The 22,177-nt window shown below is 42.0% G+C and overlaps 2 protein-coding genes across 2 annotated transcripts in view; one reads left to right on the forward strand and one right to left on the reverse strand.

Annotated features, from left to right (window-relative positions):
- NET1 (neuroepithelial cell transforming 1) overlaps positions 1-2,024 on the reverse strand; it is a 52,670-nt gene extending 50,646 nt beyond the window's left edge. Inside the window, exon 1 of the mRNA XM_036843610.1 lies at positions 1,772-2,024. Coding sequence (XP_036699505.1) covers positions 1,772-1,899 — 128 coding nt within the window. The 5' untranslated portion in view covers positions 1,900-2,024. The remainder of the gene's footprint in view (positions 1-1,771) is intronic.
- On the forward strand, positions 1,898-19,030 carry TUBAL3 (tubulin alpha like 3). Its single transcript, XM_036841393.1, has 6 exons — positions 1,898-2,039; positions 2,475-2,530; positions 5,352-5,495; positions 10,040-10,283; positions 16,246-16,394; positions 17,809-19,030. Exons 1-6 carry the CDS (start codon positions 1,898-1,900, stop codon positions 18,751-18,753), a joined length of 1,680 nt encoding a protein of 559 aa, XP_036697288.1. The 3' UTR covers positions 18,754-19,030.
- Positions 19,031-22,177: the final 3,147 nt, after the last annotated feature.

Consider the following 22,177-nt stretch of genomic DNA (forward strand, 5'->3'; position numbering starts at 1 on the left):
CCAGAATTCCCAGTATCTACAACAATGCCTGGCACTAGGCAGGTGCAATGAATTTAACACTGCCCCACTTGATGTTTTTGAAATTCTATGTTCATTTTCCCTTAACTAGGCTTTCCCGATTCTCCTATTTCTCAGTCTCAGAGATGATGACATCTCTCTCTCTGCTCTTTCACTTCCTCTTAAATATAGGCTGTAATCAGTATAAAAGTTTCAGGCAAGGGTTATCGTAAACTTCAAAATAAAAATCAATATCTAATGAAAAAGATACTGTTCTCTCTGCATGATAACTTACAATGAGTTTATAAATGCCTTGTCCATGAAAGTAAGGTGTTTTCCTTTCTCTCAAAAAGGGATTGGCGGACCTCCCTGGTGGTGCAGTGGTTAGGAATCTGCCTGCCAGTGCAGGGGACACAGGTTCGATCCCTGGTCCGGGAAGATCCCACACGCTGCAGAGCAACTAAGCCTGTGAGCCACAACTACTGAGCCTGCGCTCTAGAGCCTCTGAACCACAACTACTGAGCCCACGCACCGCAACTAATGAAGCCTACGCGCTCTAGGGCCCATGCTCTGCAAGGAGAGAAGCCACCGCAGTGAGAGGTCCGTGCACCTCAATGAAGAGTAACCCCTGCTCGCTGCAACTAGAGAAAGCCTACACGCAGCAACCAAGACCCAACGCAGCCAAAAATAAATTAATTAAATAAATTTAAAAAAAAAAGGGATTGGCACATCCAGGCATGACTGGAATGTAAATTATGTAAGGAACTGCAGTTTATCTCAAGTAATAATGTGAAGTGGACCACAGTGCTTCTGAAAAGATGGAGCAGATGTGGAATTATAGATAAAAATCGACAAATAACAGTTAACATTTGTTGAGAGCTCTCTGTGTACAGGGTTACACACATGACCTCACTTAATTTCACAATTTACAGGAAGTGGGTACTCTTATAATCCCATTTGATGGATGAGGACACAACTTCAGGGATGTAAGGTCCAACTGCCAGTCACTGGAACCCACCCTCTGCAAAACCGTGAGGGGAAAGCCACGCCTTTAGCACTTTTTCACCCTCTCCTCTTGCAGACACAGCCTCTGAAACCCTCGGCTAGTGTCCTTCCTTTGCAGACACACGGGACAGAATGTGAAATGGGTCAACAGCTAAAAAGTCGGCGACCATCCTCTTCGCTCTCTTTACCCAGGAGGCTGGGGCCGTGAGCTGCGCTGAGCACCGACTTGGCCAGGGCTCCAAAGGAGGGACTCTGACCTCGGCAAAACTTTTCATATTAATGCTCGTTTTTAGGCTAAAAGTTTGGCGTCTGGTAGAAGTCCTCTGGCTCGAGGGACGATTTCTGTCCCCCGACCCAGCAGTTCCCCGTGGGCATTTAGGAACCTTCCCAATTCGAGCCCGAAACCTGCCGGATGTGCAGAGGATCTCCAAGGCCCCCTGAGGGAGGTGGGGGAGGGGAGGAGACTGGAGGAAGGGGGAAGGGGAGAGGTAGTAAGGAGAGGCGTGGGAAGAGGAAATAAAGGACGAGGGGGAGGATGATAGGGAGAGGATGATAGGAAGAGGGGTAGGAGGGTGAGAGGAGGGGGAAGAGGAGGAGGAAGGAAAAGAAGGGGGAGAAGAAGGAAAAAGGGGGGGAGAAGAGGGAGGGGGGAGAAGAGGGAGGAGAGTAGGCAGCCCGGCCCTCCCCTGCCCCTCCCCTCCTCCCACCCCCGCCCCAGCCTCGGACCCGACGCCAGGGGTCCCCAGGCGCCACCGCCCCCAGCGCTCACCTGCCGTCTGGCCCCGGCCCGGGGGTGTCGGCCGAAGGCTCTGCGGCGCCGCCCCCGCTGAGTCCCGAGGCCCGGCGGCTTCGCCTCCGCGGCCGGCTCTGCTCCTGGGCCGCCAGCTCGGGCTCCATGGCGTGGAGGGGGCGGCGCGGTGGCCGGGTGCCCGGGAGGCCCGCTGGGAGCCGCACGGCGCCCGGCCGCTTCGGCCCGGAGAAGGGTTCCTGTCAGGAGGGCGCCGCCACCGCCGCCTCTGCCATCGCCATCTTCCGGGGTTTGAAAATGGCGGCTGCGCGGCGACCAGCCAATCAGGGGACGGCGTGCGGTTGCTAGGAAACGTGGAGTCCCGCCCCTCTCCTTCTACCTCCAGGCGCTTAACTTTATAGAAACTAGAAGGGGAGGGTAGTCGAGGGGGTCTCCCTGTTGAAAACGGGTGACCTGGGATTTAGTTCTGACTCCATTCCTAAATCTCCAAGGCCCGATTAGTAGTTCACAGTTCATTAGGACTTTCATCACAAGCCAAGGCAAATTGGAAGCATTTTAGATCTTTCTTAGCATGTGGGGAGAGGTTGAAAGTAAAATGAGGTTTGCACACGCTGAATTATTCATGTGAGATAAATCCCGGGTCACCAAAGGTATTGGAAAAATGTGTTCTCAGGGCTGTCTCTAGGAAACCAGTAAATCTGATTATGGGACCTCCTGTCTCCAGAGCAGAAGAGAGTCCAAGTGCCTTCATCCTCTAATTATAAGAAGGCACTACAGCAAGTAAAGGACCTTCTCAAATAAAAAAGAAAATTGTTAAATAGCACATTCTTTGGTTTAAGATACTGCTTTCTTTATGTCAGAGGCTTTAAAAATCACCTCCCCTTTCACACTCTGATTCCCTTTCTGGGAATCCATCCTAAGAAATAAAATTGTATATACATTGAAGGGTGGCAATATATGCCACCCCCAAACATGCCGCTTTGGCAGGAGGATTATTTTTAGCTGCAGGCACTTGAAGAACACCAGGTGCAAGAAGGGCCTTCTGACCTCCCCCTTTCTTCATGAAAGCAGGAGATAAATCTCCCCTGTGATAGCGGCCCTCCCCATATCAGGAGGATGGGGGGAGTCAGGGACAGAGAATTCTGTACAAACGGAACTTGTTTAAATAACTCTTATCTTCCTTTGGTCTCCCCGTGTATTTTACTTACTCTTCCACAATTCCCTCTCATTGTCCAACCTCGTACATAAGCACTAAGGTTTTGCTCCTTCTTTGGGTCTTTATTTTCCTATGGAGGCTCCTCTGTACATGTAAAAATCTGTTTGCTTTTCTCCTGTTAATTCAAATTCTGTCATTTTAACTCTCATGCCCAACTGGATACCCTAAGAGGGTAGAAGTAAAGTTTTGTTTCCCTTAAAACATGAAGATATTAATGGCATTGTTGTTTATAATATCAGATAAAACAAAGACGATCTAAATAAATAATAATAGGAAAATGATTAATTATGGTTGATCCACTGGAAAGAATATTTCAGCCAATAAAAGTTAACTATGAAGTGTGTAATAGAATAGTGTATTGTAATTTTAAAAGAAAAACATGGAATGTAAAGGTATATTCAGTTATGAATTACAGAGATTTAACAGAGGAAAAAGATGAAATCAATGTATTAAAATTTCTCTAGGTGGTCAGATTTTGGGTATTAAATTTCTTTTTTAAACTTTCCTGTGTTTTATAATTTTTTTAAATCATGAGGTACTGAACTTGCACTACAGTTATGACACAAGGAAAAAAAGTTATAGTTTTTTTTTAAATTGAAATATAGATTTACAATATCGTGTTAGTTTCAGGTATACAGCACAGTGATTCAGTTTTATATATATATATAATATATATTACATATACATTACTTTTCAGATTCTTTTCCCTTATAGGTTATTACAAATATTGAAAAAAGTTTTAGCTTTAAAAAGGGTAAGAAGTTAGAGAGCAAGATGCCCATGGCTAAGAATCACTTCTATTCTATCTCTCCCCAAAAATTAAGGAAGAAAGTATTGCTTTGTAGCAGTTAGAGTAAAACAGTACAGAAATGTCATCTAGGGAGTTGGTCTCCACCAGACAGAGCTTCATAGGATGCAAGGATTTAGATTGTACCATATGAAATTGCTGATATTTGACCTTTTTACTCACAGAAAGAACAATTTCATCCTTTCAACCTAGTACTTAGTTGAGATCATCCGAAGTTAGAATCTGTCCTCAGCTCTTCGATGGTATAAAAGGAGATGATCAGTCCTTTGGGAACTTGTGATAATCAATTCCCACAGTGATAGGTAATCCAGAATGTGGATGTGGGGATTCTCAGTGGGGAGGGATTTCTTATCAGTGACTAGAATACTGTTGTTTTAGTCAGAACATCCCTTTCCAATTTTCAGACACTTGTGAACTTACTATTTTGTTCAGTTACTCACAAGTATTGTATTTACTGAATTCCTATTATAAGAGGCCCTGGCCTATACACAAGGAAAGCAGTGAATAGAAGGCAAATTTTAATCAGAAAATTGCTGGGTACCATAGAAACAGAGCAAAGGACAGTGGATTATTCTGAAGGTTGGCTATTCAAGACATGAAAAGTCTGGTGAACTGTCTTGATCCTACAAGAGGTCAACGTTCTAGTGTCTGAATGTCCCTGCCCCCAAATGCAATGTCTTACCCTGCCTAGGATAGCGCTGAATACACGACAAATGTTCCCTGACATATTAACGTATTAACAGGACAGGGTTTGAGGAAACTGTTTAACATATTCTTCAGGACAGAGTTTGAGAAAACTGATAAAATTTCAGTCCCTATCTATCGATCAATCTATCATCTATCTATCTATCTATCTATCTGAAATCAGACTCTAGATTTCCCTTCCTGAGAAGATATTCCTGTTACCTTTTTTTTTTTAATTAAAAAAATATATTTATTTACTTATTTGGCTGCGCCGGGTCTTAGTTGCTGTGCTCGGGATCTTCGTTGTGGCATATGGGATCTTTAGTTGCAGCATGCGGGGTCTAGTTGTCTGACCAGGGATCAAACCCGCTCCCCTGCATCAGAAGCACGGAGTCTTAACCGCTGGACCACCAGGGAAGTCCCTCCTGTTATCTTAATTGGACCTAAATGTTACCCAAATTTCTTTAACCATAGATTTACAACCATAGATTTACAACTATTCTTAGGGGGGGATTTCCTCAAAGATTATTTCCAAAATCTTCAGCAGTTTGCAATGACACCGATCACTATGCAGGTTGATATTACACATATTCAACAACTAGTATATGGATATAAATTAATACGTAAATCAAGCATTCTAAAATCCATTCCCTTATATTATCTAGATAAATCAAACTCTGTTTTTGTAAAACTGCTTATCAAGCGATACATATGCTGGTTTTCATACATTCTTAATACAAGAGGAGGATTCTTTCTTAAAGACATTTGTTATTTTCAACCTAGGTATACATCGCAAGCAGATTTGGATAAGATTTAGAGAATTCATCGGTAGTTGTGCACAGACTTTATCACAGGGTGTTCAGGCAGGCCCATCACAGCTCCTCTGACACCAGAGAATTGAAAAACTGAAAAGAGGCTGTGCTGCTTTAAGCGTCTCAGCCCTCAGGTGGAGTCACTTCCTGCCCTTTGATAAAGCTCACCTGGGTGGCTCCTCCTGTCAGTACCACTGGGCAGCGGGGCACCTGCAGATCAGCATGGTAAGTGGCTTCTATGTTGCTGTCAGCAGTTGTAGCAACTTTTTTTCATCATGTGTGTCTCTCTTTTCCCCCACCAAACAATTCTTCATAGATTCCTAACACAAGAGAAGAAATTTTTAAAGAGGCATTTGTTTTTTTAAATATCTGTGTTTGGATCAGCTTTGAATCTGCTCTGAATCTCATCTATTCACCTATAATTCTGCTGCTTTTAGGACAAGCTTTGTTGATTTGTAGTGGTTCACTGCCTTTAACGGAAGCACTGAGGCAAGATCCTCTCCTTCCTTTAGTTTTTGCTTTAGACCGAGTGTGCTGGTTTTTCTGTAGAAATCAGTGGCTTCGTTTTTAGTTATGCTTTCAGAGTTTCTGGGGACTTCAGACCCAGGTCACCATTGCTGAGCTCATAAATGTGAGGTTGGGTGAAGGGCAGGGACCTCTATGTTGTCCTCTCTTGAGTCTAGTTCTTTGGGGACAATAATTAATACAGTTACTTACAATAATTCTGTTTGGGGACCACCTCTTATGATTCACTTTCCTTTCACTCTCTTGGTTCCTTTTTTTTTTTTTAATTGACATAGAGTCGCTGTACAATATTATATGTTACAGGTGTGCTATATAGTGATTCACAATTTTCAAAGGTCATACTCCATTTGTAATTACTATAAAATATTGGCTCTATTCCCCATGTTGTACAATGTATCCTTGTCACTTATTCTATACCTGATAGTTTGTACCATTTAGTCCCCTACCCCTAAATTGCCCTCCCCCCTTCACTCTCCCCTCCGCTAAGCACTAGTTTTTCTCTATATCTATGAGTCTGCTTCTTTTTGTTATATTCACTAGTTTCTTGTATTTTTTAGATTCCACATATAAGTGATATCATACATGTTTGTCTGTCTCTGTCTGACTTATTTCAATTTTCCAAGTCCATCCATGTTGCTGCAAACGGCAAAAATTTGTTCTGTTTTAATGGCTGAGTAATATTCCATTGTGTGTGTGTGTGTATATATGTGTGTGTGTGTATATATATATATATATATATATATACGACTTATTTATCCATTCATCTGTTGATGGATACTCAGGTGGCTTCCATGTCTTGGCAATTATAAATAATGCTATTATTAACACTGGGGTTCATGTGTCTTTTTGAATTAGTGTTTTTGTTTTTCTCAAATATATACCCAGGAGTGGAATTGCTGTGTCATATGGTAGTTCTCTTTTTAGTTTTTTGAGAAACCTTCATACTGTTTTCCACAGTGGCTGCACCAATTTATGTTCCCACCAATAGTGTTATCTCTTATGTTCCAGTCACAGTAATTTTTAGTCTTAGAATTTTTAATTCTTAAACGGAAGCAAGCATTCAAATTGCTTTTTCATCTTTGATCTTCTCACCCCATTGGACTCTCTCTCCAACATTTTAAGGATGTTTATTTTATATTTTGCTCTTAAAAATTATGCCTTCCTACATCAGGGATACTTGCAGTAATGGAAATGCTGTGTCTTGACTGTATCAGTTTTGATATTCTGGGTGTGATCTTGCAAGATATTTCCACTGGGGGAAAACAGGTAAGGGATCCATGAGCTCTTTCTGCATTATTTCTTATAACCACACATGAATCTACAATTCATATTTATCTCAAAATAAAAAGGTAATTAAAAAATTGTGCTGTCCTAGTAATTCCCAATAAGCTTTAAAGCAGCATTTATTAATGTGCTGTGACATCACTACTGATATTCAGTGGGCATTTTACAGTCTTTTTTTTTTATATAGTGTGACTAATATTTTAACAGATAGTTTGGAAAGGAGGAAAAGGCTAAGAATAAGGTGGAGATAGCCTTCTGTCCCCGGGACACAGTTATGAGATAAACTCAGCTGCTTCTCAAACCAGGATGGGCAAGATTGGTCCTTCTTGGGCCAAGTATTCCTGCCAAGTTCAAAAAGCTCAGTTTCCCTCCTATGTCTATATCACTTGGGAGAACAGTCCCCATGAGGAGCAGCAATTGCTTTTCATGTTGGTGATTATTTTTACTGTAAATATTAAGAGCAAGTGCCCTGTGTGCATGCCCTGTGGACTGGGTGGGGAAACAGCCGTGGAAGGATGTTGTGAGAGAAATCTACACGCAAGTGGTTTTAATGACGCAGAAACAACGAATTCACCGCCCCTTCCTCCCGCCCCGCCCCCCCCCCCCCCCGCCACTTTTAAGTTTGTACCTAAATCTAGGAATTGGGGTAAGTTTTGTTCTGATTACAGTAGCTAATGTACTGAGATCATCTTAAGTCCTTTGGGAGGAGAGAGGAATGAAGCTGTGCTTTGCAGACTCAGGTGTTAGAAGGCTGTTGATGATGGAATATGTTGCTTTGATTTTTCTGTGCCAGATAGAGGTTGGAAAAATTGGTTGGTACTAAGTGAAGTGCTTTGTAAATTGAGTTCACTGCCTTTGTCATGAGAGACATGGTTGCATACAAAAGAAATCAGAGGGAAGTTCTACTCAGGTAATGAACTCGAATTCCTCATAAAGCACAGAGCGCTGTGTTGTTATGCCCTGTGACTCAAGGAGACAAAGTACAGGGTTTGTGCGGCTGAGCACAAGAAGAGTGAGCAGAGTCCGGGTCAGAAGGCAGGGTTGCGACTGGCCACAGCGACCTCCCTCCCCTCCTCCAATCGGTGGTCTTTTTGTGGTTGAATCTCAGACCTTGGGAAAGTGCAGCCACGGACAGACAGAGGAGGGCGGGGTTGCCTATCAGCATATCAGGCAGACAGCCTGAAGGGTCCTGATGATGCAGTAGACAGACTTCTCACCCTGTAAGACCCTCTGCACAGACTTGTTCCATGACCATTGGCAATCAAAACACAACGATATTAAAGCCAGCAATTGCTGTCCCTTTAGATTTTTAGGATTTAACTTTTTCTCCCCTCTCTTAGATGAGTAGATATTTAAATTACAAAAAAAAAGTTGTTTGCCTTAAAAAAAAAAAAAGAATGGTAATTTAAAAGTGGGATAGGAGAGGGGAGGCTAATGAGGGTGAAGAAAATAGGTAAGTTTAAACAGGAAAAAAAATTCTACCCAGTTGTAACTAGAGTTAATATTTTGATGCATTTTAAAGACTTTTTTCTGTGCTTATTTTTACTTTTATTTTATTTGTTTATTTTTATTGATGTATAGTTGATTTACAAAGTTGAGTTAGTTTCTTGTGTACAGCAAAGTGATTCAGTTATACACATATATATTCTTTTTCATATTATTTTCTATTATGGTTTATTACAGGATGTTGAATACAGTTCCCTGTGTCATACAGTAGGACCTTGTTGTTTATCTATTTTATATGTAGTAGTTTGTATCTGTTAAACCCAAACTCCTAATTTATTTCTCCCCTCTTCTCCTTTGGTAACCATAAGTTTGTTTTTTATGTCTGTGGGTCTGTTTCTGTTTTGTAAAGAAGTTCGTTTGTATCATTTTTTTAGATTCCACATATAAGTGATATCATATGATATTTGTCCTTCTCTGACTTACTTAGTGTGATAATCTCTAGGCCCATCTATGTTGCTGCAAATGGCATTACTTCATTCTTTTTTATGGCTGAGTAAGCTTATTTTTAAATGTATTTGACATCATACTTTATATACAATTATATAACTTGTACGCTTTCACGTAACATTTTAACATAAGCATTTCCCATGTCATGCAATTTTTTGGTAACTATTGAAAGTTTGCATAGCATGCCATTGTATCGATGTACTTTCCTTTAAATGCCCAACAATAGGTAAATGGTTAAGTAGATTGGTTCTTGGTTTTTACTCTTATAAATAATGATACCGTGAATGCCATTGTGCCTAAATCTTTGCATTTTAGATCATTTCTTTCTTTTGTAATTCATTTATGTCATTTGCCTATTTATCTAATAGATGTCTCAAGTATTTTTTAATTGATGTATATAAAATTGCCTTATGTATAGCTCATATATGAAGGGCTATACATAAATCCTTTTTTATATACATCAGTATTTTTGTTTATTATAGTATGGAGTTTTTACATTTTGGGGTTATTAAATCTATAGCATATTTCCTTGGTAAATTTTGCACTACTTTTAAGCTTAGAACATCCTTCCTTATTTAGAGCACATATGAACAGTAAATGTAAAATCTCAAGATATGAGATTTACTGCAGTGGGTTTTAACATGTATCAGGCTGTACATTGATTTTGGTTTTATTCCTTTCCAGTAACTAATTTTTTTTCTGGGTGAGAAAGCTTGATTTTATTCATATGTGATATGTCTTAACTCATTCTTAGCCCATTACACAATAGGTGCTTAATTTATGTTGTTTGAACTGGAGTCCTTGGTTTAATTGTTCCTGAAGCTTACCTGTACCTTGGTGTTTGGTTTCCATGAGACAGTTTTCATTAGCTTTATCACAAAGTTCTCTTGCTGGCGTACGTTAGCCTGCTTTCTCTCAGCCCTGAGCGGACATGCTGAGTGATGTAGCTCGTGTTATCATGTTAGGAAGGTGCACAGCTGTAATTTAAATACTATGGCTCATTTCAGAGGGAGTGCCTGTCTGTCCACATTGGCCAAGCTGGCGTCCAGATTGGGGATGCCTGTTGGGAGCTCTACTGCCTGGAACACGGAATCCAGCCAGATGGCGTTGTTCTCGACGGCAGGCAGGATCCGCAGGCACGTGCCAAAACGGAGCCTACGGGTGCATCTTTCGATTCCTTCTTTTGTGAGACCAGAGCTGGGAAGCACGTGCCCAGAGCACTCTTCATGGACCTGGAGCCAACTGTTGTAGGTAATGTACATTTTACGTTCTAGTGTACTTAACCGGATCCACAACCCAAACAAGCAAGTATCAGTGGGTGGGATCATCAGATTATATGAATCTATCTGAACGGGATCATATGGCCCTTTTCCAAATTTAGAGCATCTCTCAGTGGACACTTAGGGTGATCAGAATGACAAACAAACCCAAAGGGAAGACTAGCTTAGGCTCCTTTTTCTGTGTGATGAAAAGAATGAAAACCTTGTTAGTTTCTCCACACAATCTACTGTAACAGAACACTAAATCTTTTCCTGGGTTTGAAAGCCAGTTGCTAGAAGCTTCTGACAAAGAATCTGAAATTTGCGTTACCTGCTTTAGAGAATAGAATAGTTGAACATGATTCCAAAGAAGGAAGGAGCTAAATAACTCTTCTAATTGTGGGGAAATGATGATTAATGATTATAAAATGATTACTTATGATTATTAACAGCAGATGTTGTAGTATCTCGTGCAAAAACACTTGAAATGGAGCTGGCGAAATGCTGGGGAGAGAAAGGGTCTTGCTGACTTCAGAGAAAACTACAGAGGAGGGTGGGTTTGGGTTTGGTACTCTGTATCAATTATTTTCTGCTGTGTAATAAATTTCCTCCAAACTTAGCAGTTTAAAACACCAACGACCATTACTTTGTCCATGAATCTGCAGTTTGGACAGGGTTCAGAGGACAGCCCCTCTCTGGTCCATATGGTGTCAGGAAGGAAGACTCAAGTGGGAACCAGAAGATTCACTTTGAAAGTGGCTCACTCGCTTGGCTGGCGATTTGGGGCTGGCTGTTGGCTGAGAGCTAAGCCAGGGCTGTGGGGTCTCTGTGGGCTGCTCGGGCGTCCTCGTGGCATGGCAGCTGGGTTCCAAGAACAAGCATTCCACGAGAACAAGGCAGAAGTCCATGGCATTTTTATAACCTGGCCTCAGAAGTCACATTGTGTCACTTCAGCTGTCCTCCATGGGTTGAAGCGGTTACAAAGATCCATCCTGGGAAGGGATATAGACCTCACCTCTTGATGAAGAAATAGTGAGGTTCTAGAAGCACAAGTGAGATAGGAAATATCATTACAGTCATCTTTGGAAAATACAATCTGGATTGGAGTTCATTTCCTCATCAGAACGAAGTCAGAATCAAGTAACAAACTGATGGAGAAAGTACGTTGATGTCAATGTGAGGGAAATGATAGAAAGGTTATTTTAAATTAATAGGTGGAAGTTAAGAAATGTCAAGGCCAAGATGTATACTGATTCAGTATTACTCCGCTAAATGTTGTGAAAGAATTAAAAATAAGGAGCTACTGATGGCTTCAAGAACAGGCAAGACTAGTATGGAACCTGAGAGAGGCAATCACGTCATATTCTAACTTCAGTTATAAGTGCCCTAAGAGAATATCTGAATTTTTGTTTCAAACAAATGGGAGTGTGCAACTGTGAGCTTTAGCTGGAGTCTGGTGTGCCATGATGCTGGGCAGGGTAGAATACGTCTCCAGAGGACCTTGGTAAATGTAGCTGAAGGAGCAATGTGAGAGGCCACATCCCAGCATTATGAATATTGTAGCAGATATTTTAACTTGTGCTAATCCAAAGACCTAGGCAAATAGGAGGACCCAGGATCAGAAGCTAAGCAAGCTGGAGGAGAGACAGTCTGCAGGCAAAGACCAGAAGAAATTCCCCAATCCTCTAGAACTCAGCCTGGAGGGAGGGCAATTTTGAGGATCTTGAGCTGGTCCAAACAAAGCACCATAAGCTCCAGGGTTTAGAGAGGAGGCACTGATTTTCCTTGTTTTATTCAACAAATAAAAGTGCCTCATATGGCTAGACACTCTCTTGACATTGGAGAGATATATAGTATCAGTCTTCCTGGAGCTTACATTCTAGTGGGGTGCAGACCTATAAAAGCCAAATAGTGTGTCTGGTGGCAATCGGAGCATGGGGAAACACAAAGCAGGGCCATAGGGGAAGGGAATATTGCATGTGGGCTGAGGGGGCTGTTTTTCAAAAGGAATGTCAAGGAAAGCTTTACTGAGGAGGTGGTGTGTAGGGAACTGAAGGAAGTGAGGCCTGAGCTTTACCTCTATGGAAAAGATCAGAAAAGACCTTATGGACCAAGTGATAGTTCCTCTGAGTCTGGAAGACTGGGCAGGAGGATTTTAATAGTTCACAGGTGAGAGAGAATGGAAACCATGAGCAAAGACACATCCAGACACCCGTGAGTGTTGTTTCAGCTTGAAAATGAGGAGGACATTGATATAGGGGAGTCTTAGAAGGCTTAACCTGGAATGGAGGTAAGGAAGCCAAGGAACCATCAAATAATAATCATGTTTAAAAACCACCAAAGTCCCGGTGGATGCTGGTTAAGGATGCTGGGCCAGGTACATGATCTCTGAGCAGGGTGGAAACATGGCAGAAGTTTGTGTACTTGTGAATGGTGGTGCTATATCACTGATCTCCCTGAAAGTGGATTTTACTGAAAGAATTTATGGAACTAACCACCCTCAAGAACTCAATTGGACATTGTCTTGAAGAAGCAGGCTTCCATAGATTCTCTACTTAAGCTGAACTCAGCCTTATTGCTTCAGGTGAGAAGCAAATAGTCTACCTGGAATTATATGCCCACTTGTTTGTAAATATATCTTTAAAACATCCCAACTTTGGTGGTTGTTTTTTGGTGTGCATATGTTAGTTAAAAGTAATTTCAACTCAGTTTTATTAAATTTAAACATTTAGGGGTGTACCAAATTGTGGTCATGTACATGGTCATATACAGGAGAGCAAGGTGTACTGAGGGGACCACCTTGCTCTTAGAAAATGAGTGCTTTTCCTCTTAGGCAGGAGCTTCTAGGTATCTGATGCCAAGGCCATTGGGGTACATCTGCATAAAAACATGACATGAAGCCAATTTTATCATTATTATTTATAATTGTTATATGGGCCATGCATCATGCTCTGTGGTCTTTAATCCTCATGATAACTCACTGGGGTAGGTCTTGCTATCATCCTCATTTGTGAGAGGATATAACTGGGGCTTAGAGACACTAAGTAACTGCTCTATAGCTAAGTGAGGAAGGCCAGCCATGCACCCAGGAAATTGATTCTTGGGCACATGCTCTGAACTGCTATGCAATGCGTATCCCACCCGCTGTAACCAGGGCAACATTCCCAGAACCTCCCTAGCCCTCAAATGCCGCTGCGTCAATCTTCAGGAATCACGCTGTTTGGATAATTCTAAGATAGGAGAGTGTGACCCGGGCCTCAGACATGCTGTGTTTTGATGTTTTCTTGTGCTGCCCGGGGTTTTAAAAGGGAATGAAACCAGCAAGGGTTGTGCTTGGTTGTACAGACTACTGACATCTTCACGCTATTTCCCTGCTTTAGGCATTTGTGTTAACTGCACTGAGTGGTGTGGGCATTTGAGTTTGCATGCTTCTTTGTGAAAGCCTCTCTTTTTTTTTTTAACATCTTTATTGGAGTATAATTGCTTTACAATGGTGTGTTAGTTTCTGCTTTATAACAAAGTGAATCAGCTATACATATACATATATCCCCATATCTCCTCCCTCTTGCGTCTCCCTCCCTATCCCACCCCTCTAGGTGGTCACAAAGCACAGAGCTGATCTCCCTGTGCTGTGAGGCTGCTTCCCGCTAGCTATCTATTTTACATTTGGTAGTGTAAATGTGTCCATGCCACTCTCTCACTTCGTCCCAGCTTACCCTTCCCCCTCCCCATGTCAAGTCCATTCTCTACATCTGCGTCTTTATTCCTATCCCACCCCTAGGTTTTTCAGAACCATGTTTTTTGTTTTTTTTTTAGATTCCGTATATATGTGTTAGCATATGGTATTTGTTTTTCTCTTTCTGACTTACTTCACTCTGTATGACAGACTCTAGGTCCATCCACCTCACTACAAATAACTCAATTTCATTTCTTTTTATGGCTGAGTAATATTCCATTGTATATATGTGCCACATCCTCTTTATCCATTCATCTGTTGATGCACACTTAGGTTGTTTCCATGTCCTGGCTATTGTAAATAGAGCTGCAATGAACATTGTGGTACATGACTCTTTTTGAATTATGGTTTTCTCAGGGTATATGCCCAGTAGTGGGATTGCTGGGTCGTATGGTAGTTCTATTTTAGTTTTTTAAGGAACCTCCATACCGTTCTCCATAGTGGCTGTATCAATTTACATTCCCACCAACAGTGCAAGAGGCTTCCCTTTTCTCCACACCCTCTCCAGCATTTATTGTTTCTAGATTTTTTGATGATGGCCATTCTGATTGGTGAGAGGTGATATCTCATTGTAGTTTTGATTTGCATTTCTCTAATGATTAGTGATGTTGAGCATCCTTTCATGTGTTTGTTGGCAATCTGTATATCTTCTTTGGAGAAATGTCTATTTAGGTCTTCTGCCCATTTTTGGATTGGGTTGTTTGTTTTTCTGATACTGAGCTGCATGAGCTGCTTGTAAATTGTGGAGATTAATCCTTTGTCAGTTGCTTCATTTGCAAATATTTTCTCCCATTCTGAGGGTTGTCTTTTGGTCTTGTTTATGGTTTCCTTTGCTGTGCAAAAGCTTTTAAGTTTCATTAGGTCCCATTTGTTTATTTTTGTTTTTATTTCCATTTCTCTAGGAGGTGGGTCAAAAAGGATCTTGCTGTGATTTATGTCATAGAGTGTTCTGCCTCTGTTTTCCTCTAAGAGTTTTATAGTGTCTGGCCTTACATTTAGGTCTTTAATCCATTTTGAGTTTATTTTTGTGTATGGTGTTAGGGAGTGTTCTAATTTCATTCTTTTACATATAGCTGTCCAGTTTTCCCAGCACCACTTATTGAAGAGGCTGTCTTTTCTCCACTGTATATTCTTGCCTCCTTTATCAAAGATAAGGTGACCATAGGTGCATGGGTTTATCTCTGGGCTTTCTATCCTGTTCCATTGATCTATATTTCTGTTTTTGTGCCAGTACCATACTGTCTTGATTACTGTAGCTTTGTAGTATAGTCTGAAGTCCAGGAACCTGATTCCTCCAGCTCTATTTTTCTTGTGAAAGCCTCTTTTGAAGCGTATAACTAATCATTTAGATTGGTATGCTTTTCCAGCACACAGCTGGCTCTTTATCTTAAAATGCAAAAGTGCCACGCATGTGTGGTGGGTTGAATGTTGTCCCCCCAAAACTCTGCATCCACCTAGAACCCCAGAATATGAGTTTATTTGGAACTGGGGTCTTTGCATAGTTAAGATGAGGTCATATCGGATTAGAGAGGCCCTATGTCCAATGATCTGGTTGCATATATGGATGATATATGGCCCATATAACAATTATAAGTAATAATGATAAAATTGGCTTCATGACATGTATTTATGCAGATCTACCCCAATGGCCTTGGCATCAGATACCTAGAAGCTCCTGCCTAAGAGGAAAAGCACTCATTTTCTAAGAGCAGGGTGGTCCCCTCAGTACACCTTATGAGAAGAGAGAACACACGGACAGGGAAAGGGGGCATTGTGATGGGGGCAGAGATGATGTGATGTAGCTGCCAGCAAAGAACTCCAAGAACTGTATGCAGTCACCAGAAGCTGGGAGAGAGGCACGCGGCAGTTTCTCCACCAGAGCCTCCAGAAGGAACCAACCCTGCCGATATCTGGACATTGAACTTATGGCCTCCTGAACTATGAGGCAATAAATCTCCCTTGTTTTAAGCCACCAAGTTTGTTGTACTTTGTTACAGTAGCCCTGAGAAACTAATAAAGGGTGTATGACGGAAAAACGTGCTTTCAATTTATATGGGGATAATTATACCTTTTCCTCGATTAAGAAAGGCCAGTTGGGCAGTTTAAATCTATTTCTTTATAGGACATTAGCAGAGAGAAAGCGGGTCAGGGTACAGGGCTGTGCAAGAGTTAGGGGTGGGATGGAGTGGACTGCACTGACCTCCTTTCCTCTCGGCAGACGAGATCCGTGCAGGCAGGTACCGCTCACTCTTCCACCCGGAGCAGCTCGTCAGCGGAAAGGAGGATGCTGCAAATAACTACGCCCGTGGTCGCTACTCTGTGGGGCCGGAGATCCTCGATCTGGTGCTGGAGAGGCTCCGAAAGCTGGCAAGTGGCTCCTCTCTCCTTCCACAGGCAGTGCCTGTGTGCCTGTGATCCTGCGGGACCTGCCCAAGCAGCACTTTCTACCTCCGCCTCCATCACCACCCAACCTCTCCCCGGAAGCCTCCTGCGCATGCTCAAAGCTCGGCTGGTCCTGATGTGGGCACTGACTACCTTCCTTACTAGGCAGGGGAAAGAAGCCTTTGCACTTACTGTACAGCCCCCATCGACTATTTTGTTTTTCTTTTTATATTTATGAGGAAATGTTTTATTTTATTTCCCCCCCTGTTTTATTGAGGTATAATTGACCTATAACATTGTGTGAAGTTAAGGTGTACATCATGGTGATTTGACACAGGAATATATTGCCAAATGATCACCACAATCAGGTTAGTTAATACATCCATCCCTCACATAATTACCTTTTTGTGTGTGTGGAGACGACAACATTTAAGATCTGTTCTCTTAGCAGCTTTCAAGTTTACAACAGAGTGCTGTTAACTACAGTCACCATGCTGTACATTAGATCCCAATAACTTAATCATCTTATAACTGGAAGTATATACCCTTTGAGCAGCATCTCCCCCCTCACCCCAGTTCCTCACAACTACTATTCTACTCTCTGTTTCTATGAGTTTGGCTTTTTTCGATTCCACATGTAAGTGAGATGATGCAGTACTTTTCTTTCTCTGTCTGACTTATTTCACTTTGCTTAATTGCCCACAAGGTCCACCCACATTGTCACAAACAGCAGGATTTCCTTCTTTTTAATGACTAGCCCCTATCTACTCTTGCTTCTGCTGACTCATGGCTTATCTTTTTATCAGAGACTTCCAAAGAACTCTAAAACTTGTCATTTTCCAATAGTTACTAAGATTTGTAAAGTTAACAGGAAGCACATCCTACCTGGAGATTAGTTACTCTTTACTGACAGTTAATTCTTCCCTAAGGACCTGTGTCTGGAGAATCCTTTGTCTAGTAAAAATTTTGATGTTTGGCATAATCATTAGGGAATACAGTACCTTTTACACCAGCACAGTAGATTGGGTATGAAAGTGAAAGGTACTTCATCTACTGGTGGTGGGGGGGGAGATTATATTACTTCAATATTTTGCTTGTCATTTTCTTTGTTATTGATAAAGACCTTACTTTAGATCACATACAGATAAATTCATCAAGGGTAGCAAAAGACAGTTGAATATTTATGCTTTGCTTACAGTAAAACTCTAAGCACTTCCCGCACTCCAGAAGTAACTACTCAAGTATGTTTCAAAGTAAATATGTTTGTGTTGAGTTAATGATGGTAAACCAGTTCTTTCTGAAAGTTTCTGTTTGTTTTGGGGTACTAGTTGTGTCCCACGGTTACCACTGCTTCTGGGTTTATTTGGCTGAATTCTTATGTCTCGTTTACTTTCCCCAGGCGGAACAGTGCAGTGGTCTTCAGGGATTTTTGATTTTCCGAAGTTTTGGAGGAGGCACTGGATCAGGATTTACATCTCTCTTAATGGAGCAGCTCTCCACAGACTACAGCATGAAGACTAAACTGGAGTTCTCTGTCTACCCAGCCCCCCGGATCTCCACGGCTATAGTGGAGCCTTACAACACCATCCTCACCACCCATGCCACCATAGAGCATGCGGACTGTACCTTCCTGGTGGACAACGAGGCCATCTATGACATATGCCATCGCAAACTTGACGTTGAACACCCCTCTTATGCCAGCATCAACAGGCTGCTGAGTCAGGCAGTATCTTCCATCACCACTTCCCTCCGGTTTGAGGGGGCCCTGAACATGGACCTGATTGAATTCCAGACCAATCTCGTACCTTACCCTAGAATACACTTCCCTGTGACCAGCTTCGCTCCCATCATCTCTGTGGACAACGCCCACCACGAGGAGCCCTCTGTGTCGGACATCACAGCTGCTTGCTTCGAGTCCTCCAACCAGCTGGTCAAGTGTGACTCTCGCCTGGGGAAGTACGTGGCCTGCTGCCTGCTCTACAGAGGGGATGTGGTCCCCAAGGACGTGAACACGGCAATTGCAGCCATGAAGACAAGTAACTCTGTCCAGTTTGTAGATTGGTGTCCAACTGGATTCAAGGTGGGCATCAATGGTCATCCCCCCCGGGCAGTGCCAGGAGGGGACCTGGCCGAGGTCCAGCGGGCTGTCTGTATGCTGAGCAACAGCACAGCGGTCATGGAGGCCTGGGCCCGCCTGGGACACAAGTTCGACCTCATGTACGCCAAGAAGGCGTTTCTGCACTGGTACTTTAGGGAAGGCATGGAGGAAGGCGAGTTTGTAGAAGCCAGGGAAGACTTGGCAGTCTTGGAGAAGGATTACGAGGAAGTGGGGCGAAGTTTCTGATGCAGATCTGACTGGTGACAATGAATACTAAGCTGAAGTGTCATGCTTTACATTTAAAGGCTAGAGTTCCCTTGATGAGCAGAAAAAGGAAATTAAGTCAAGTGAGACCCCGAGTTCCAATCAAATGGGTCAATATTAACAATGAGCCCACATTTCCTTGTCTGTTAGTGTCACTCAGCACTGCTCCCTGTGAACCTTCAAAGTTTTGGAGTCCTTTGACTTTCTGGGGCTCATCTTTTTTATTTTTGTCAGAATGGAAACCTGGCTTTATTCTTTGCTTTTTCAACCAAGTGACTGTGAAACCCTAAAGTGAATGCTTTCCCTTTCCTGTTCCTGAGGTGGAAAATAGCATGTGATGATTATTAATGTTATTTCCCCATATATATATTTTGTACATTGATTAAATAATGAGTATTTTCAATATGAATCTTTTCCTTCTTCCAAGGCCTTAAGGTCTCAGTTTGCTTTTTGTACAGACAAACAAATAAACAAACAACAAGAATATTCTTGGGTTTTTCAGAAGTTTGAATCTGTGTGTCCTGCAGGTCAGAAGGTGAAAGTGATTTCTTTCAGCTCCTCTGTCCTTGAGGACGTGTTCTGGAAGCATGGCCAGCAGAACCCTGCATGGGAGCCATTTAAGACGTTGAGAAAAATTGCAGATTCTTGAGCTTCATTATGGACTTGCTAAATGAGAAGAGCTGGGAATTGGAGGGAGGGTCATCTGAGGATTTAAGTTCAAAAACCACTTCGTGGAATTAACTTTGGGTATTAAACAGGTGATAATTTAAAATGGACAAAACAGCTATAAATGCATTAAAACGACTAGCTAGATTTTAAAGATCCATGATGTTTAGTCTACTAGTCTACTAGTGGGAAGTAAGATAAATAAGACTCTGCAAAGGTGCTCGCTTGGGCTTCGGTGTTGCTCTCGGGCTGATTGTAGGTAGGTTTCAGGTGCCTCATTCATCTACAGGGCTGACCTTTCAGCCTGGGCCGTCCAGTTATGCTCTCTTGGTCTCCACGTGGTCAGTGCTTTTGGTCCGGCTGGCAACTGAAGGTAACAGGCTCTAAAGCCTTGGCTGGAGGCCTAACGTTGTGGTTCTTGTTGTGAGATTTATCAAAGTGCAATGCTACCACCTTCTTCTTGCGTGTGCCCCCGGGACCCGAGAACTGCCGCTCCATCTTTAACACTTTCCTGGTAGATGCTTTTACGAACCAAAATCACTGCGCTGAGATGTGGCCCTTAAGAGCTTCATTCCAACAATGTACCACTTTGTTTATTTTCAACTCACACTGCTGTCACCACGGAGGCCAATGACTGCAGTTTGGTGGAAGTAATGTTTAGACACTCTTCACCGGGTTCGCACACATTCCGTTCAAGCTAGACGGCTCACCCCTTCCCAGCACGTTTTTTTTTTTCTTTTTTTCCTCTCTCCTCTGCCTCTGCTCCTTCTCACTACTTTCTCTCCTCTTTCCTTCTGTGACCGTGGGGTATAATTCCGACTTCAAACCCAGATCAGACGTCACCTGTTGCCTGTGGCCCCTTGGGAATATAGGGAGAGTGGAGATACACTATGAGGTTTCTCACTATATTGAAAATACTGTAGTAAATTCTCATTGATGAAATATATTTTTTCATGTGAATATCCTACATAGTAGTCTGAACGTTTAGTAGGCTTTTACTAAGAAAAAATGTTTTTATGTACATGTGTTATTTCTCTCTTTAGACACTGGAGGGCGCTAGTGAAATGCTTAAATAATTGCTGTTCGTATGTTTTGTTTTTTTAGTGTTCTAGAGGGCATCTAAATGTGTGTGTGTGTGTGTGTGTGTGTGGGCGTGCGCACATGTGTGAAAAGACATTTAGAAAACTCAGAAAAGACCATTTAGAAGTTTCCTTTTGTTTTTAAAAATTAATAAACTACTAAAATTAAGATTAAAATCCTAAAAATTTCTTAAATTTTTAAGTTCAGCTTGTAAATCTTATTATTTCTAAGTTTAGCAAAGTTAAATAATCACTTTTAAAGGGAATATGTTTGAATTTTTGGTGCCCTTTGCAATCTTAGATAAATGCTCAAATATTTTAGGTTGTATTTATAAATTTATTTTATTTTAAGAATTTTAATTGTCTGACAAACTTTCCCAAGAACTCTAATTCTTTTAGAATTTGAAAAAGAATAGATACATGTATATGTATAACTGAATCACTTTGCTGTACACCTGAAACTATCACAACATTGTTAATCAACTATACTCCAGTGTAAAATAAAAAGTTAAAAAAAAATTTAATTCTTTTATATATATATATATTTTTTGGCTGTGTTGGGTCTTCGTTTCTGTGCGAGGGCTTTCTCTAGTTGCGGCAAGCGGGGGCCACTCTTCACCGCGGTGCGCGGGCCGCTCACTATGGCGGCCTCTCTTGTTGTGGAACACAGGCTCCAGACGCGCAGGCTCAGTAGTTGTGGCTCACGGGCCCAGCTGCTCCGCGGCATGTGGGATCTTCCCAGACCAGGGCTCGAACCCGTGTTCCCTGCATTGGCAGGCAGACTCTCAACCACTGCACCACCAGGGAAGCCCTAATTCTTTTAAAATAGAATAAAGTAAACTATAAATATGGTGATTAGTATTCTTATATGTTCCAGACTGTCTATAAACTAGTAAGATTTTTATTTAAGATCACAGGTGTGAATTATTTACTCAATTTACATATTTAAAATTGGAATTATAAGGCTGACTATGATTCTTTTAGGCCAAATACTCTTAAATATTATACATACTGTACTTTAAATGCTAATTATGCACAGATTCCTTGTCACAAGAACTTTGATAATCCTTATTTAATTAACTCATTCACCAGTTATTTACTGAGTGCCTGTCATGTGTTCCTCATTATTCTGACCACCGGGGTTAAACATTAAGCCCTCCCGCCCCGCCCCCCCAAAAATCCCTGCTCTCATGGTTTATATGGTAGTGAAGGTGGCGTGAAAGATAATAAATATGATAAATAAGTAAGTTATATTGCATGTTAAAGGTGACAGGTACAATAGTGCACAAAGGAAATAATAGAGCCTGGTAAGGGGAAAGGAGGTTGCAATTTGAAATAGGGTGGTTACTAAAGGCCTCAGTGAGAAACAGGCATTTGACAAGGAGTTGGAGGAAGTGACACAGGGAGAATGCAGATGCCTGGAGGAAGAACATACCTGGCAAACGGAACCTGCAAAGGAGACTCAGAAGGAGGGGCTATTGAGGAACGAGGGAAACAGAGTATGATGTCCTGAAAGCCAGGCTGGAAAAAAAGTGTGTGCGGGGGGCAGGTGGTGGTTCACCTGGTCGAGTGATGCTTACAGATCAAGAAGCGTGAGGGCGGAGTCTTGACCACTGAATTCAGCAACGTGGGGATTCTGGCTGACCTTCGTGAGCAGTTTC

Source organism: Balaenoptera musculus, chromosome 2, assembly GCF_009873245.2.
Source record: "Balaenoptera musculus isolate JJ_BM4_2016_0621 chromosome 2, mBalMus1.pri.v3, whole genome shotgun sequence".
NCBI lineage: Eukaryota > Metazoa > Chordata > Mammalia > Artiodactyla > Balaenopteridae > Balaenoptera > Balaenoptera musculus.

Coding starts and splice junctions, on each gene's coding strand:
- TUBAL3 (XM_036841393.1), top strand. CDS start 1,898: ATGGCGTGGAGGGGGCGGCGCGGTGGCCGGGTGCCCGGGAGGCCCGCT. Junction 2,040..2,474: donor TGCCATCGCCATCTTCCGGG/GTTTGAAAATGG, acceptor TCCTGTCTCCAG/AGCAGAAGAGAGTCCAAGTG. Junction 5,496..10,039: donor GGCACCTGCAGATCAGCATG/GTAAGTGGCTTC, acceptor GGCTCATTTCAG/AGGGAGTGCCTGTCTGTCCA.